This window comes from Phasianus colchicus, chromosome 1 (genome assembly GCF_987193195.1).
Source record: "Phasianus colchicus chromosome 1, bPhaCol1.hap1.1, whole genome shotgun sequence".
NCBI classification, from domain to species: domain Eukaryota; kingdom Metazoa; phylum Chordata; class Aves; order Galliformes; family Phasianidae; genus Phasianus; species Phasianus colchicus.
The window spans coordinates 21066125-21081840 of NC_143436.1; the positions used below are offsets into that span (position 1 = coordinate 21066125).

At 42.2% G+C, this 15716-nt stretch overlaps 1 protein-coding gene across 1 annotated transcript in view; it reads right to left on the reverse strand.

Moving 5' to 3' along the window:
• MAPK12 (mitogen-activated protein kinase 12) overlaps positions 1-15716 on the reverse strand; it is a 31915-nt gene extending 16199 nt beyond the window's left edge. Inside the window, exons 1-4 of the mRNA XM_031614956.2 lie at positions 15516-15716; positions 15003-15132; positions 4982-5040; positions 2112-2223 (exon numbers count right to left, since the gene is read on the reverse strand). Coding sequence (XP_031470816.1) covers positions 2112-2223; positions 4982-5040; positions 15003-15132; positions 15516-15631 — 417 coding nt within the window. The 5' untranslated portion in view covers positions 15632-15716. The remainder of the gene's footprint in view (positions 1-2111; positions 2224-4981; positions 5041-15002; positions 15133-15515) is intronic.

Here is a 15716-nt window from a genome sequence, read left to right on the forward strand (position 1 = left end):
CACAGCAGACAGATACTTCACAGTGTTATCATCACTTTACTGGAACAAAATTTAATTCAAGATTCCAGTTTAATATGTGCAAAGTGCCTCTGAACACAGAAGCTCTGTGCATAATCCTAAAAATGACTTCCGATAGCATTCAAAAATCCTTGAATGAAAGCTTCAGATTGTGCTAGGAAGAGATTCAACAGTTGTCTGAATTCTAAGGATTATTATCTGCATATGTAATATCTATACAAAATAAAAATCTACTAAAAAGGGAATTAGAAAAGTCTAGGGGAAAAGCATTCTAGGCAGCAAGAAAAACGACAATGAGGAGTGACTTAACAGCTAAAGAAAAACTGAAGAGGAAATGGGTGAGGGAGGAGAAAACAGTGAAGCAGAAAGAATACCACAAACATGAACAAAAGACAGTAAACAGGGCTGACTAAAGGAGAGAACTGGAGAAAATAAAAATTATCATGAATATGGCAAAAGATGCTTGAAAAGGTACTTGTACAGCCCAAGAGCTAAGTTTCAATATTGCAAAATCAAGAAATACAATTACCAACCCCATCCTCAGACCTCTAAGAAAACAAACCCAATTCACATTCCTGCAGACAAGAAACCCGAGACTGAAGGAGCTGGAAACTCCAGTCCCGTTCCACCTGCATAAGGACATTTATTTTCAGCTTGCCTTCCATATTCTTTGACATTACATAGCTTTTCTGCCAAAAACAAAAAAAAATGACAAAAGCCCTTCTAAGTTGCAAGCTTAACCAAGTATTTTAAATAAAAGACAAAAACATACAGCTGTATCACCAAAATAAAGATCAAAGAATCATAGAATGGCCTGGGTTGAATAAGACCTCAATGCTCATCTGGTTCCAACCCCCTGCTATGTGCAGGGTTGCCAACCAGCAGCCCAGGCTGCCCAGAGCCACATCCAGCCTGGCCTTGAATGCCTCCAGGGATGGGGCATCCACAGCCTCCTTGGGCAACCTGTTCCAGTGCATCACCACCCTCTGTGTGAAAAACTTCCTCCTGATGTCTAACCTAAACCTCAAGCACAAAACATATTTACTAAGTTTCATGACGAGAGTAGAACAATAGTTGCCCTTCTGTATCTATTAAATATGAAGCTACAAAGGAATCATGCGGATGCTCTTGTACAGGATCAGCAAGTTGTCCTGCAATACTAATTATTTTAATAGGGTTTGGCAATATAAACACACATCTGAAGAAATCAGAATCTTGACAGATGTGACAAACTTTCCTGTATTAAAACCAGTGCTGGATTTCCACTGCATATGCATATCCCTATCAGATAAAATTCCCAGCACACTGCACTTAACCTTTGTGCTCAGAGAAAAGTCTGCCCATATGTTGTAGGACTATAAAACAAAAGCTGTACAGTGCTGGCAGCAGCCAAGGGAACGACACCAATCCTAGACAGTGCAGTTCTATGGCCTTCATGCTACACAGTGTGTCTCCTGAACAGCAAAGGGAATTAGATGGCCATCACTGCTGGAGAGCTTGGACACAGCCTGCAGAGCTAGGTGAAGAGATTTAGAACAGTAATGTTACAACAGGAAGACATCACCTACATTCTGAATTCTTGTTTCTTGAATATATAAATAAGTGAAATGTGTTCTGGAGAATAACTTACCTAGTCACATTCAACAGTGCTTTGCAGAACTGGGCTCTTAACACACAGAGTCTAAAGTGACACTTGTTATGGTCCCTGAACACTCACCAAAACCAGTGTGAGCACTGTGAGACGGTGAGGCTCAGATTTTCTCTCCAGTTCAGATTTGCATTCCCCCAAATACCACACCTACAGGTTATATCCATACATATAGGCACTATATAACAACCTCAATTCTTTTCATTTTCTTGAAAAAAAAAAACAAACACAAAAAACAACAAAATCCACAAAGAAAACATTGTACAAAAAAACCCAGCCCTGCCAGATAACACTCTCACAAAATAACTACTGCACAGAATGTCAATACTTGTACCAAACAAAGCAAGGTAAGCTGTATCCTGCCATCAAATGGTAAGTACAGCTCTGCATAATGGTTTACTAGGAAAACAAGGTTGTGAAATAGAAATAATAAAAAGTGGCAAACCTTTAAGCCTTTTAATATCTGATATACCAAGAACTGGATTCGGTCCTCAGTGAGTTTCTCATGCTTCATTATCTTACTTAAGTCTGTTCCCATAAATGGCATGACCAGGTAGCTAAAACGAATTAAAAAAAAAAAAAAAAAAGGAAATAAAGTCAGAATAATTTTAAGTTTGTCAAATAAACTGAAACATACTTGTATGTTATAGTTCATTGACAATATTACAGATCATTCTGTTTACCAAACAGTTCTACTATCTTCCCTTCAGGCCCCTCTGTGTTGTCATGAAGAGGTATCACATAACCCTGACACTGATTATGGAAAGTTGGTAGTTACCAGAAGAGCACAGATGCTGAACTAGATAAAAGGTATCTATGTGATATTTCAAAGATATCTACACAGGAAACTGGGACATTCACACACAGTAGTATTTATCTCACTATCATTATCATAGGGTATGTGAACTAGCTGCAATCAAACGGCCTAGAATCAAATTGACAAGGTCAGATGTAACAAATTAACTTTTATCTAAGATCATAACTTCCTTCACCTTTAGTAACTCATACTGTTCCAGTCTGTCATCCTTTGGACAGAAAAAATGCGCAATTCTGTAATCATATAAGGACATAGCAAATACTGAGAAGAGAATGAAATTTCTTATCTCTCTCCAAGTCTCACTCTAGATGCTTCTCAACAACAGATCCAGTAACCTAGAAAACTGAGTTTGACTTCTGCTTTGTTGATGCTCTTGAATGTTAAAAGCATATTAAGTTCCCCCCTTATTCAGACTTATTAGATGCATTTTCCCAGAAGTCATGAATATTTGAAATGAACCAGAAAATGACATTAGTTCTACAGAAAAAAAAAAAAACAAAAAACCCAGAAAGAAATATCTACGTGTCTTTTACTAATGGCAGTGACCTTCAAGATTCATTAAGATTTCACTAGCCTGCCATCATCTGTACAGATCCCAGGGCTCTGGATGGATAATGATTTATGTAAATAGACAACATGAAAAACAATACATAACCATCAAGCACTTTAAGGCACTTTTACATATGCAATATGTTCAGTTTACAGTTTGATGACATAAAATCTAACAGCCAAACTGAGGAAACAAAACGGGGAAACAAAATTTAAGAAAGAGAAAACCCATTTCTGAGTTCGAAAATCCAAACTTTTGTAAGAGTTTATCAGTAACATACTGGAATGACTGGATCAAACATTATAAGCTCACTTGAACACTTTGTCTTCTATTTAAAACTTGTCAAACTTGTTTTTATTTTAGAAATGTATTTACAGTGAGGTTAGACACTTGATTGCCAATTCACTCCAATGGAAACATGATAATACCTAACACATTTAAGTTCCTTGCCAGTCCAAGATAAAACTCTACAACTTTTAGAGGGCAGCAACCTTTTCTAGATACCTGTTTTATGGTACAAGACAAGACAATGCAAAAAATGTAGTCAAAGAAGATGAAAAACAGCTGTACACAGTGGGATTTCAATTGGTAAAGACTGATTTTGTACAATATTTCCATCAGTTGAACTTCCAACTCTGACAGAAAACACGTGCAAGCAGGGAAATGACACTGACTGTTTCTTCACACAGGAAATGGGATCTTGTTTTTAGTCTTCATTACACTGACTCATGGAGCAGAGCAGCAGGAAAGCAGAGTAGCAGATAGAGCAGGAACATATTTCGCTTTAAACGGGAGGGCCAGAAGTTACTTGAGAAACAAGCTGAAAGTCTTGGATGACACCAGCCTGAGGGATTGGCTGGTGGTGAAACCACATGCCTCTCTTCAGCTGTTTCTGGCCACAAATCAACTTGAATTTGATCTTTACACAATCAGCAAGAGATAACATCTCACAACTAGTCAGCCAAGGGAAGACTCCCTCACATATCTAATCCAACCTTTTGGACAACATCCTTTTTGGCTCTGTGGTGTCTTAATTGATCAATATCAGCACACAGTCCATGTTTTTTATACTTTGTTTCCCACATTTTCTTGTCAGATAGCTTTTTTTGTCAACATACAAATACACAGGGTTGCTTTTAAAATATAGATACATTAGAGGAAATGCAATGCAGTTCTACAAATATAACATATTATCTACATTAAGCCCAAGAGCGTTTCTGACCACTGTTTCTGTAGTGACTCTAATTCACAAGAATTGCAGACGGATCCACAAGTAAAACAGACTTAATATCTGCAGCACTGAATGTCTGGTGTCTGAGATGCTGCCAAAAGAGAGACATCAGAGAGATGTAGATGCCTGGTGCCAGAAAATAATTTATACTACATACTGCTTGGATCATGTTGGCCTGTGAGGCTAGTAGTCAAGGGAAAGCGTAGAACACCTTCATCTGGACATAAGGGATTGCAGAATGAGTACTGGGAAACCATACAGGGAATGCAAAGAGCAGAGCTCAGATATTCACAAAAAAATTAAACAGTAACAGCAGTTTTGAATTAATCCTAGAATTAGAATGGACCACACTGGAGATGTGTCGTGCAGAAGGCACTACTTTCAGACTACTTGCTTGGGTTAAGAATGGTTCTATTATCTGATCAGTCTAAGCTTTAGTGTAAGAAACAGAACATTAAAAGTGGGTTAGGGAGCCCATCAGAATGTATTTACTGGGGGCTGCAAGAAGCACACCTTATAAAACAGGTTACCAGCTCTAACAATAATCTGAAAACTTACCAATTTCAAAGTTGCATGTAAAAGCTATTCTAAGATGGAATTCAGAAAAAGTCAGTAAGCAACAGGTTTGGAGTTCTCCATTATTAAGAAACACAAACAAATCTTTCTCCATACAAGAAACAGTCCCCTGCTCCCAAACAGAAACAACTCAAAACTCACAAGCCATTAAATTTCTCCAGTGTGACATCTGGTGTGAACACATCCAGTATTCCAATCACCTGAAAATAAGGAGAAGGGAGAGAAAGAAACCATGGGTTAATACTAGCTTAACACAAAAATTCCCGAATAGTGTAATTAGTGGAGAAATGTAATAAAAAACATTTCCATAACAAGACATTAACTACAGGCATAAAGATGGCTGACGTAGAGCCTAACAACATTAGGATTCGCTATGTGTTAAATTTTAAAACTTTGAGGGCTACCTGTGATAAAAAAGATGTAAGTATTAAATAAAAAGTTCAGAGGCTTGCAGTTTTATACAAGAAGACAGAGAGCCTTTTAACCTGAATGACTTCAGTTTTTTAAATAAACCAGATAAATCAGTTTACAATCTGAACCAGTCATAAGTGGTCCTCACCTAGCTGGACCTACACTGACAACAGTGAAGAACACTTCAAACATCTGCTGATTTCCCTTAGGAGGCAATTTAGGTAGAAAGATTGCAATTCCTAACTGGAAGAGCAAAAAAGAAACTAGAACTAGATTCTTCCCATAGAGAGTACACTGTCAAGAGAAATAACCACCTAGCAAAGTACATCTCCCCACCATAGCTTTTCCTAAGAAATTTAGGTTAGGCAGAAAATCTTTAGGTTGGACATCAGGGGGAAATTCTTTACAGAGAGAGTGGTGAGGTACTGGAACAGGCTGCCCAGAGAGGTTGCGGATGCCCCATCCCTGGAGGTGTTCAAGGCCAGATTGGATGGGGCCTTGGGCAGCCTGGTCTAGGATTAAATGAGGAGGTTGGTGGCCCTGCATGCGGCAGGGGGGTTGGAGATTCATGATCCTTGAGGTCCCTTCCAACCATGCCCATTCTGTGATTCTGTGATTCACTCAGAAGGTGGTCACGCCGTGGCACAGCTGCCCACAGAAGCCATGGGTACCCCGTCCCTGGAGGTGCTCAAGGCCAGGCTGGATGGGGCACTGGGCAGCCTGAGCTGGTGGGTGGCAGCCTGCCCGTGGCAGGGGGTTGGAACTGGTGATCTTTGAGGTCCCTTCCAATCTAAGCCATTCTATGATTCTAGGGTGTATTTTTCAGTGCAACTACATTAACTGAATATAGACTTAATACAGTCATCTCCAGTGCTTCTCTCAAGCTCATTAGTGACTAGTAAATATACAGAGCTAGATGCTTCAAAAGATGTAGCTGGCATTGTCCAAAGCCAAATCTCAGCTCAGACACTGCTTAATCCTGTAAATTCCTACACATTACAGGCATTTAGAGTTGTTTCTTTTCAGCTTCCTAGAACACCTGTAGTTCAAACCTCAAACTGGAGTCCTGCAGTCAGGCACTGCTGATTCACAACAATTTCTGTTTGCTCAGAGGAAGCCCCTGAGCAGGGCCCAGAAGCCAGGCTCTGCCAGCAGCCAGCTGGTGCTCTGGGCACTGGGCTACTCGTGCCATTTCCCAGGTCCAGGCTGCCACACTGACACTGGAACATGGTATTTTGGGTTTGCAGGAACACATGCTATCTCAAACAGCAGCTTTTCAGGCTGGTTCTTTACTGATGCACGTGCCTCCCTCAGCAACCTTCTGCAACACAGCTTTTAGACAGCATGTCACAGGCCTAGGGTTATTGTGGTACTGAGTTGAAGGCCACACTGAAAAAAGGTATTTGAAACAACTGTGAGGAATGGAATGGCATTAGATCAGTAAGACAGACTATCATGCTACCCCCTAAGCTGATACCAGGTCTGTCTGGATCTGATGTCATCAGTGCAGACTGGCTTCTGTGCTGAGGTCTGAAATGCTTTTTTAGAAGCCAAACACTTTGACAGAAAGCACTTCTCCTATTTTCAGCAGGCCTGCGGAGTACCAACCAGTGGGGCAGTGAAAGAAAGCAACGGAAATGGAAAATGAAAGGGAATATTCCTAGGAGACTTGTAATCTTTATAGCCTTATTCAGACCAATCCCTATGGCTGTGTGGTTTAGGGATTACACATCAGTTTAAAACTGAAAAACCAGAAATTTCATGAAAGGAAACAGGACTAACGGCATATTATGTTGTCAGTGTTACCATCAAAGTACTGAAATGACTGCACAATTCACCTGGATAACAATCAGGATGGATTTGGGACATTATTAGCATATTAGCATAGCAAATTATGTGGAAGCAAAGACAAATGCAGAGAGATCAGAAATGCAAGGAAAAAATGAAAGAAAGGAAGGACAACTTCCTTTTCTGAAAGCTTCAAATAAAACTAACCAACACTGATGAAATCCTTCGTGCACCTATTTTTATCCTTTCCACATTCAAGGGATGTACCACACTTAGATTGGGTTTTATCATAACATTGTAAGGCTTAGATGAAAACAGAAAGCTCACAACCCCTCATCTTTGTAGCCAAATGTATCTTAGAAAAAATAGCTAGTAATATTTTTCTGAGGACCATTATCTGAAACTCATTCAGAATAATGTAACTAGCATAAAACAGTGACTATACCCCAAAGGATTTGGTTATTCTCTGAAGTGACATCTTCAGTGTTTCTTCCCCTCCTTCCACTTTGTTAGAAGTCCTGCTTGTTCTCTCCAAGGAGGTATTTCCATGCTTTCATTCACCTAAGCTATCTGCCTCACCAACACAGAACATACTGAAGATAAACTCTGTGATGCCAGAATGCAGCAGTGAACCATGGGGGGGTAACCCCACAGGCAGAGCTGACAGAGCAGAAGATGAAGTGAGAAGGATGCTGCACTGCTTCCATCTCTGCACAAAATGTTATCAGGCCCCCACTGTCAACACAAGAACATGTTTCAATAAAGAGAATAGCAGAACAAAAATCATTCAATGAACCACACCAAAATCTTACTTCTTCTCCATTAAACAGTGTCCCATCGTTACTTTATGCTTCCTGAGGTACAAACTACTGATTCCAAGGCAGGCTGTAAACTTCTGGAGACGAGCTTACCGTTGGCCTGCATTGTTGCAAAGCCCGCGATGTGAGGAATACCACAGAGACCAACACGCTCCCGCCGGAGGGAATTTTAAATACTAAGACAGAAAACTCTTCTAACCTGCCAAGGGTTTCACCATGCTCCTTTTCTTGTTCTCCAAAGCAAGCTTTCTGAAAAAACTGAAATCCACGTTAGTGCCCAATATGTAAGTCATACTAATAGTTAATCAATTTAAAAATGAAAGCATGGGGCCCAATTCCTTTTCCTCAGTGATCTTTATTGAACAGTTGTGCTTTGGGGTGATCTTCCTTCCCTGGAACAGAGTCATTTAGTACTTCCACCCAGACCACTGCTTTCTGCAGATACGCCAAGAGCAAGGAGGCACAGAATGAAACAAGTCTTCCCAGGAAGATACATCTTCAGATACTTCTCCAGGAAAAGGAAAAGAACTGGACAGAATACAGGAAACTCCCTTTTCTGTACTGTGGAAAATCCTAAGTCTGTCTAAAATTCTCTCTTCTCCCAATTAAATATAGTATTTGCAAAAACTTTGTGGTGCTTAAAGATACTGTCCCAGCACAGAATGAAGCCACCACAAAACATGCATCACAAGAATCAACTTTTTCATAGCGTGTTCTCTATGAAAGCTGAGGTATTGTGAAGCATTCTGCAGCTGTGTCCTTCCCCTCCGATAAGGAACAAACTCCCTGCGCCCAGGGATGGTGATGAAAAGCATCTGTAGAAACTGGCAGGAGCCATGACCACATTTTTTCCCTACAAACTCTGCCAGGAAGTGATTTCAAGAATGAAGCGCCCACAAAGGATGCATTTTGGTTACTTCTGCCCATCTAACTGAAAAACAGTTTGGATTGCAGTACCTTCCCTGCTTGTTTCAAAGCATGTCTAATGGACAGAGCTCGACGTGTGCCTCTCCCATCTTCCTGCAAACCAATGCCAATCAACAGCAGAACTGCACTTCTGCTGGTCCTACTAATTTCAGGTGTGGATGTTCATGCTCTGTACACTGCTGACTGTGTCCTTCTCCTAGGAAGCCGCTGGGGAAGCATAGCAGTGTCTCCAGCCTTATTTTTAATCTCTGTCATTCCCCTGCACAAGACATTTACACTGATCACTCCGATCAGTTTAGTTATTGACAGCAAATAACAGCTGTGTTTGTAAGGTGGTTACCACCCTCCTCTTCTCAGAGTATCTCCTGTTCCAAACACGATTCTACCATGGGCACACAGCAGTGAGAAGTTCCTCATCCATATACTCTCGTGCACATTCATGTATTTTCAAAGACTGTTTCACTGGATTTCTGTAAAGGAAAGTTTCTGATGCAAGAAGCAGTATACAAACGAAAGACTTGATCTGCTATAAATTAATAAGTAATGCAGGCTATGTCTCTCATGCAGTAAGTGCTTCTTTATCCCATAGATGTTACACATGAACACATAGTGAAGCTGAGCAGCTCTGGCACTCAAGCTGTAAACACATATATTTTTTAAAAGAGCCCTGCTGGGGTATACTGAACTATATATCATACTGCATTAGATTTTCTGCAATGTTAGCTTCAACCTCATGTTGTTGTGCTCTTCCACATCACAGGGCACTGGGATCCTTTTAACTATGCTAAGAAGCCTCAATCTTTTTATAATTGTAACCCCCAGCACAAGGCTCACACTACAGTCACCTCCCTTCCACCCAGGGTTACCTCTGCCACACCTCAAGGAGAGATGGAGATGGCAGCACATCCACAGATACCAGCCATGTCTCAAGAGCCACACTCCTCTAGGGACCTATATGCAACACCCAACAGGTCCAAATGCTTTAGACTTACATCCTGGAGTGAGCAAAAATCCTAAAACAAAAAGTTTGGGTTTCAGTGCTGTCCTCACCATGTTTTACTTGACTAAGCACATTCGTCTGCTTTATTACTGTCTAAGGCTGGGTGTGAAGAAACAGGTGATGGCTGACGTTCAGCCTGGATAAAACACCTATCAGGTAGGTTTGTAAAAACAAGCCCAATGTGTGATGACTGGTATTGCCATGTTGAGTTACCAGCAGCTCCTTCTTTTAATACTCAGTGTCGTGTTAGCTGCCTTGCTGTTCGTAGCTTTCAGCATGCAGAAAAAGTGCCATGAATGTTACTGCTCTACAACATTTTGACAGCAGTAAATCATACAGCCATGTCTTACTTGCAATCTATAAGCAGATTTGCCACTTTCAGACAGGATTGGCAATTTGCACTTTATGGCACTTATCTCCTTAAAGGATGTGAATTTTCAGTTGATGCAGTCCTGCAGGGCTTCCTGCAGGAAATCTAATACAGTGAGCATTCACAGTGGCACCACTCATCTGTGTAAAGGCACAGCTCACCTGTAACTCCCTTCTTGGATTGACTTTGTATACTTCCTCTTCTAATGCTCATGTCAAGGTGGATGAGCTGCAGAAGTGACAGTCTGAAGATCTCCTCAAGCAGGAGCATACTTTCCCAATATTTTCTCTAAAACAATTTTGCCCCTTGGCTGATGCCAAAAGACCTCACCATTTTTTTTCATAATTAAGAATTCAAGATAATTAAGCATCAGCTAACCTGAAATGGAAGGCCTGGATCATCATCTTCAGAAGTGTAGCTGTAGAGTGAGAGCTGATTTGGTGTCTGTTGGATACCTGAGCTTCTTCCAAAAGGGGGAAAAATGCTAAATGGTTCTCCTAATGTAAAACATACATTGTTCTTGAGATGTTGGAATTCCCCAAAGAGTAATGCTCTCACAGAAAGATGACTGAGAGAGTAATATAGAGTACCTTTAAACAAATACTGCAGCTGACTCTTAGTAGGTTTCCAGGAAGACATCTGTAGAATATTAACTGACTCAACTTAAAGAGATGTTTAATGGGCATCTGTCAAAAACCTTATGCCAAAAGCACATTCAGAATTTAAATTGGTACAACTGGGTCAGAATTATCACGTGTGCTTATGTTTATATATAGATACAAATGTATGCTGGCACACAGGCAGTGTTTTCATTCTCTTTCTGGTTTTAAGTCAAAGCCATAATAGATCATTTTAAGGGTCCTCACTTTAAATGAACTCAAAATGAAAAAAGGCAGGGAACAAAAGCAACACTACCCCAAAAAACTTCCTAAAGATAAGCAGCCTGGTCTTCTACATGATGCAGTAGGTGCCAAAGAAACAACCAAGATCTGTAGTGGGAGGAATACTTCAAGATAGCATGAATAAATGAAGAACAGCAAAAAACACAGTATGCTTTTCATTCTGCTTAGCTGTTTGTATTCCACGTTTTCACACCATTCCCTCTTTTCTGCCAGAGTATCTGTTTATACAGCTACAAAGTGATTCAGCAGCTTATCTTGCTGGAAGCTAACTTTCCTTTTTGGCAATATCTAAGGCAATATCTAATATCTGGGTTAAATTACTTCTTAGGCAATAGAAGTAACTTATGATGCTTGTGAAACATCCCAGATTCTCTCAGACTATAACACCCATCAAAAGACAGATCTGAGTGCCATCAGAGGCAGGTCTCACTCCCTTGATAGATGGCTTCTACCCCATGGTCCTCAACACCACTTCCCTCATGGATTTGTTTTCTAAAGGATGAAGAGAAGTTCCATGCTACGAATTTGCATGGCTTACACAGAAATATTCCTTGTTACATTTCAGTAATGTGCTACTAGAAAGCCATTAGGGACCGTAATGATTTGGCATATAAAATGAAGAGATAGTCATGTCTGCAATGTATGGGAACTGTTGAGACACAGCCTGAGCCACTGATTGATCACCTGAGGCAAAGACTGGGTCAGCCATGGGAGCACAGGTGAAGGCGATTCAGCTGTGTGACCAGAAGGGGTGGAACCTGGTTGCACCTCTCCTAGACCCCATTTACAGTCTGACTGCCACAGGGGAAGGATCTCCTTTTGGAGATTGCTGCCTTTGGAGTTTTCTACTACAAGCCTAGGACACAAGTGAGCATTCCACTTATTTTTGATTCTCTCTCTCCACTGCGATAATCTTTCTAATGATAAAACCTATAAAATACCATCCTAACCACGCCATTCTGCTAACTGTGTCTTTGTTAATTGTACGTTGCAACCACAATTGCCTATTCCTGAAAATGCCTGAATAGATGAGCAAATTGAGTGGGAGTTAGTTCTCCTACAAGGTAAAATATAACTTCAGTAAAATGAAGTGAGATGACTCCCATATTTACGTTCATCCTGTAGGATAACAGGACATCCTACAACACTTCCGCACTAAGTAAATGCGTGTACTCTTCAAAGGATAAATAACAGAGGTAATCCAGGGTATCGAGAGGAAATTTTCTTCAGTTTTCTTCACTCAAGCAGGACACAATGAAGAACTGTAACACAGGCTTATGATGTCTCCTGTGCTCTTAATGGAGGGTCAGAGATGCCGGTTTTTACTGTGGTGTGTCAGAACATTTTCTTCTATTGTTCTGAATACATCACAAGGTTAAATAAACTATGTTAATGCATTGATACATACACATCATAACAATCCCTTGAAAGCTACGAATGACAGACATGCTCTATCCAAAGGCAATCACAATAGACAATCACAATAGAAAGGAACAGAGCATCACACTTTTCATGTAATCTGGCATCAGACACATCATGGTTACAGAGGTAATTTCAAAAGAAAAATAGATTAGATGCAGAGAAGTGAATTGGGTGTAATTTTAACTATCATATAAAACAACCTTGAAACGGTTTTATAACCTGAAGTAGAAAAAATTAGCAAGATGAAGATTAGTGCAGTGACAGATTAGAGCAATGTCACAACAATACTTCTAATCCACAGCAGCAGTACTGCAGACTGGCTATTACACACCACCACACATACTTTGATTACCAGCAGCCAAGGAAGAGATAGGAGTCCATCACTATTTTACTGCGGTCTCTGAAACAATTATTTCAATTTTACTCATTTTAATAGTGGTTGGATTTATAGTACAGCCAGAAGGATAGATGCTTGCTGTTATGCAGAAGTGTACTGCAATGGATTAGTTCAGAGAACTAATCACTTGGAGCAGGAAAAACATGCTGGGGACTGCTGATGTAGATGAGTAGAAGGACAAGAAGACTGAAATGCTACACATTTTTGTAAATCCATCCATTGGCAGCAATATGCAAAGAAAGAGGCTCTTTGACAGAATTGCAGCAGATCAAAGATTGGGGGGAGGCCTGAAAATCCTGATAAGGAGTGCTACTGCCACTCTGGTCTAATTTGGGATAGGAGGAATTTTTAAAGAGTATCCCGAGGTCAGCATGAAGGCTAGAAACCCTTAAAGGCTTTGCTGCCAGTCCTAATTCACAATGGGTAAAACAAATGGTATGAGACTGGAATCATGGATGGAAATCCTCATGAAGGGCTGTAATGCCCCTTATACTGGATGGGCGAGGGGTCAGTGTCTGCCTCCCCAGTGTCCACACATTCCTTGCATGATCATTTATTTGGTCACTTATCTTTAATGAGTGAATATCATAATTTGTGGCAAAACTTTTCTCCTTAGCACCTAGACCAGACTTATCCTTCTGTGGCTCAAACTGTTTTCTAAGACTCTATATTATTTATTATTCCCTTCCTCCATGTATATTATTTGTAACTGTTACAAGTGGCACTCACACTCCCCAGTGAGCAATTCCATCTGTATTCTGTAGTTATCCAACAAGCTTGTGGTGAGCTTCCAGAGTTCTGTCCTGAAGAGCCTACATGAGTGGAAAATGCAACCCAACGCATGATTTTGGGTAACGGAAGGCAATCTGCAAACTTTGGACACAAGTAAGAGCTTTTGACTGCATGAGCAACCTGCTCCCAGATGGTCAGTGAAGAAAATGCAGAGAGTATGAAAGCCTATGCATGACACAGAAGATCCCTGCAAAAATTAACTCTTTGATATGTACAATAGTGGTTAAAAAGCTATAAGATTAGAATAATATGCTATAAGATTTAGACTAAAACATTAAGAGGCACAAAAGGTTTTAAGCCTACAACAAGGCCTTCTTCTGGACAGTCCAGATATCCCACTGATTATTCTTCAGAATGAACCTAGACAACACTGGTACCCAGACTGTTAATCCCATAATGTCAAATGACAATGACAGGTTACTGTTAGCACCAGTTTCTCTCATCCTCCCTTTCCATCATGTAGCTTGCCATGAAGGCTATATGAAGGGAGAAATGTTCCAACCTCCCACATTAACCTCCCACATTATTATTTGAAAACAGACTTTGATGTATCATTTTAATAAGCCACCATCTCCAATCTTTTTTTTTTCCTTCCCCCTCCCCCCCCCCCCCCCATTTTAAAGCATTTAAAGCCACTACTGCGATCCCCCAAGCCCACCATGGGAGCCTCTCCTCACGTTTCAACTCCACAAAAGTTTTCACACAGATCTGTTCAGGATAAACAATTTAATCACAATTTCAACACTTCTTCCTACAGCTGTTCTTCTTTCGTACTGTGTGGGAATCTGTGCCGAGTGCTGTGTCCTATTCCTTTACTTTCCAGTAAAGCACTTTGCTTAGCTATTCCCAAAGATTCCCTGTTTCCTATTAGCACAAAACCAACACTTCCAAATACTTCGTGAAAGATAAAGAAAGCCCTACTCCCCCAAATAGGTATGCATGCATAACATGCCCACCTTCAACAAGTTCTGTTTCACTTTTCAGATGCTGCTTTGAGGGATGCACAGCACAGACCCATCCTCCTGTACCTCACAGGGATGTAATGACGAGGATGGACTTTCTGGGCACTCCATCTCTCTCACTGGCCTGAAGCACAGATTCCACTGCAGATCTAGACCTTCCCACCCAACCTTTCCTACAGGACAGCGAGATGGTGCTTCTCACAGGAGACTCCCATTTGTGTGAGCTGACGTTTGCAGATCAGGGACAGGCAGACGAAGGACAGGCCAGCAGGTCTTGTCAAAGAGCCCTGAACACTACAGCTGCACATCAGCTTGCCCAGCTCTGCCCAGTTTCTTTCCTTTTTCACATAAGCTCTGCGAGGACTGAACTCACGTTTTCGTGCTTCATGTGCTTCAGGAGGCGCAGCTCCCGGTAGGCTCTCTTGGCAAGGATCTGGGACTGAAAGGGGCGGTACAGCTTCTTAATGGCCACTTTGGTGCCGCTTCTTCCGTCCACAGCGGAGCTTCAGGGGAGCAGAACAGCGCCTTGTGAGTGCGGGCGGAGCGGCACCGCCGCGCCGTGCGTGCCTCGCCCTGCCAGCGGCGAGCCCGGCAGAGAAAAAAGATCCCAACCCAGGCGTCCCGCTCCAGGGTGGAGCCCGGGATGGGACACGCGCGGCTCGGAGCGGCCGCCCAGGTGCGGGTGGGGCCGGTCCTCCTCAGCCCCCCCGGACCCGGCACGCAGCCCGGCTCGGAACGGCCGCCGGAAAAAAGTTGGTCGGCAGGAAAGCGAAAGCGCCGCGCCCCGCCGACCCCGGGCTGTGCCCCGCCAGCCGCCATCTCGGCCGCCCCCGGCCCCGGGGTGCGCCCTCCTCCCCGGGGCAGCCGCAGCCCGCTTCCCGCTCACCAGACGGTTCCGTAGGCGCCGGAGCCCACGAGCTGCAGGTCCCGGTAGCGGTCCCGCACTTCCCAGAGGGTTTTGCTGATCTCCTGCCGGTAGAAGCCGTTCTTGGGGGAGGACATAGCGCGCGGCCCCTGCCGCCACCTCCAACAAAGAGCCCGGGGGGGAGCGCCGAGCGCCGGGCCGGGCTGAGCGAGCCGAGGGGCC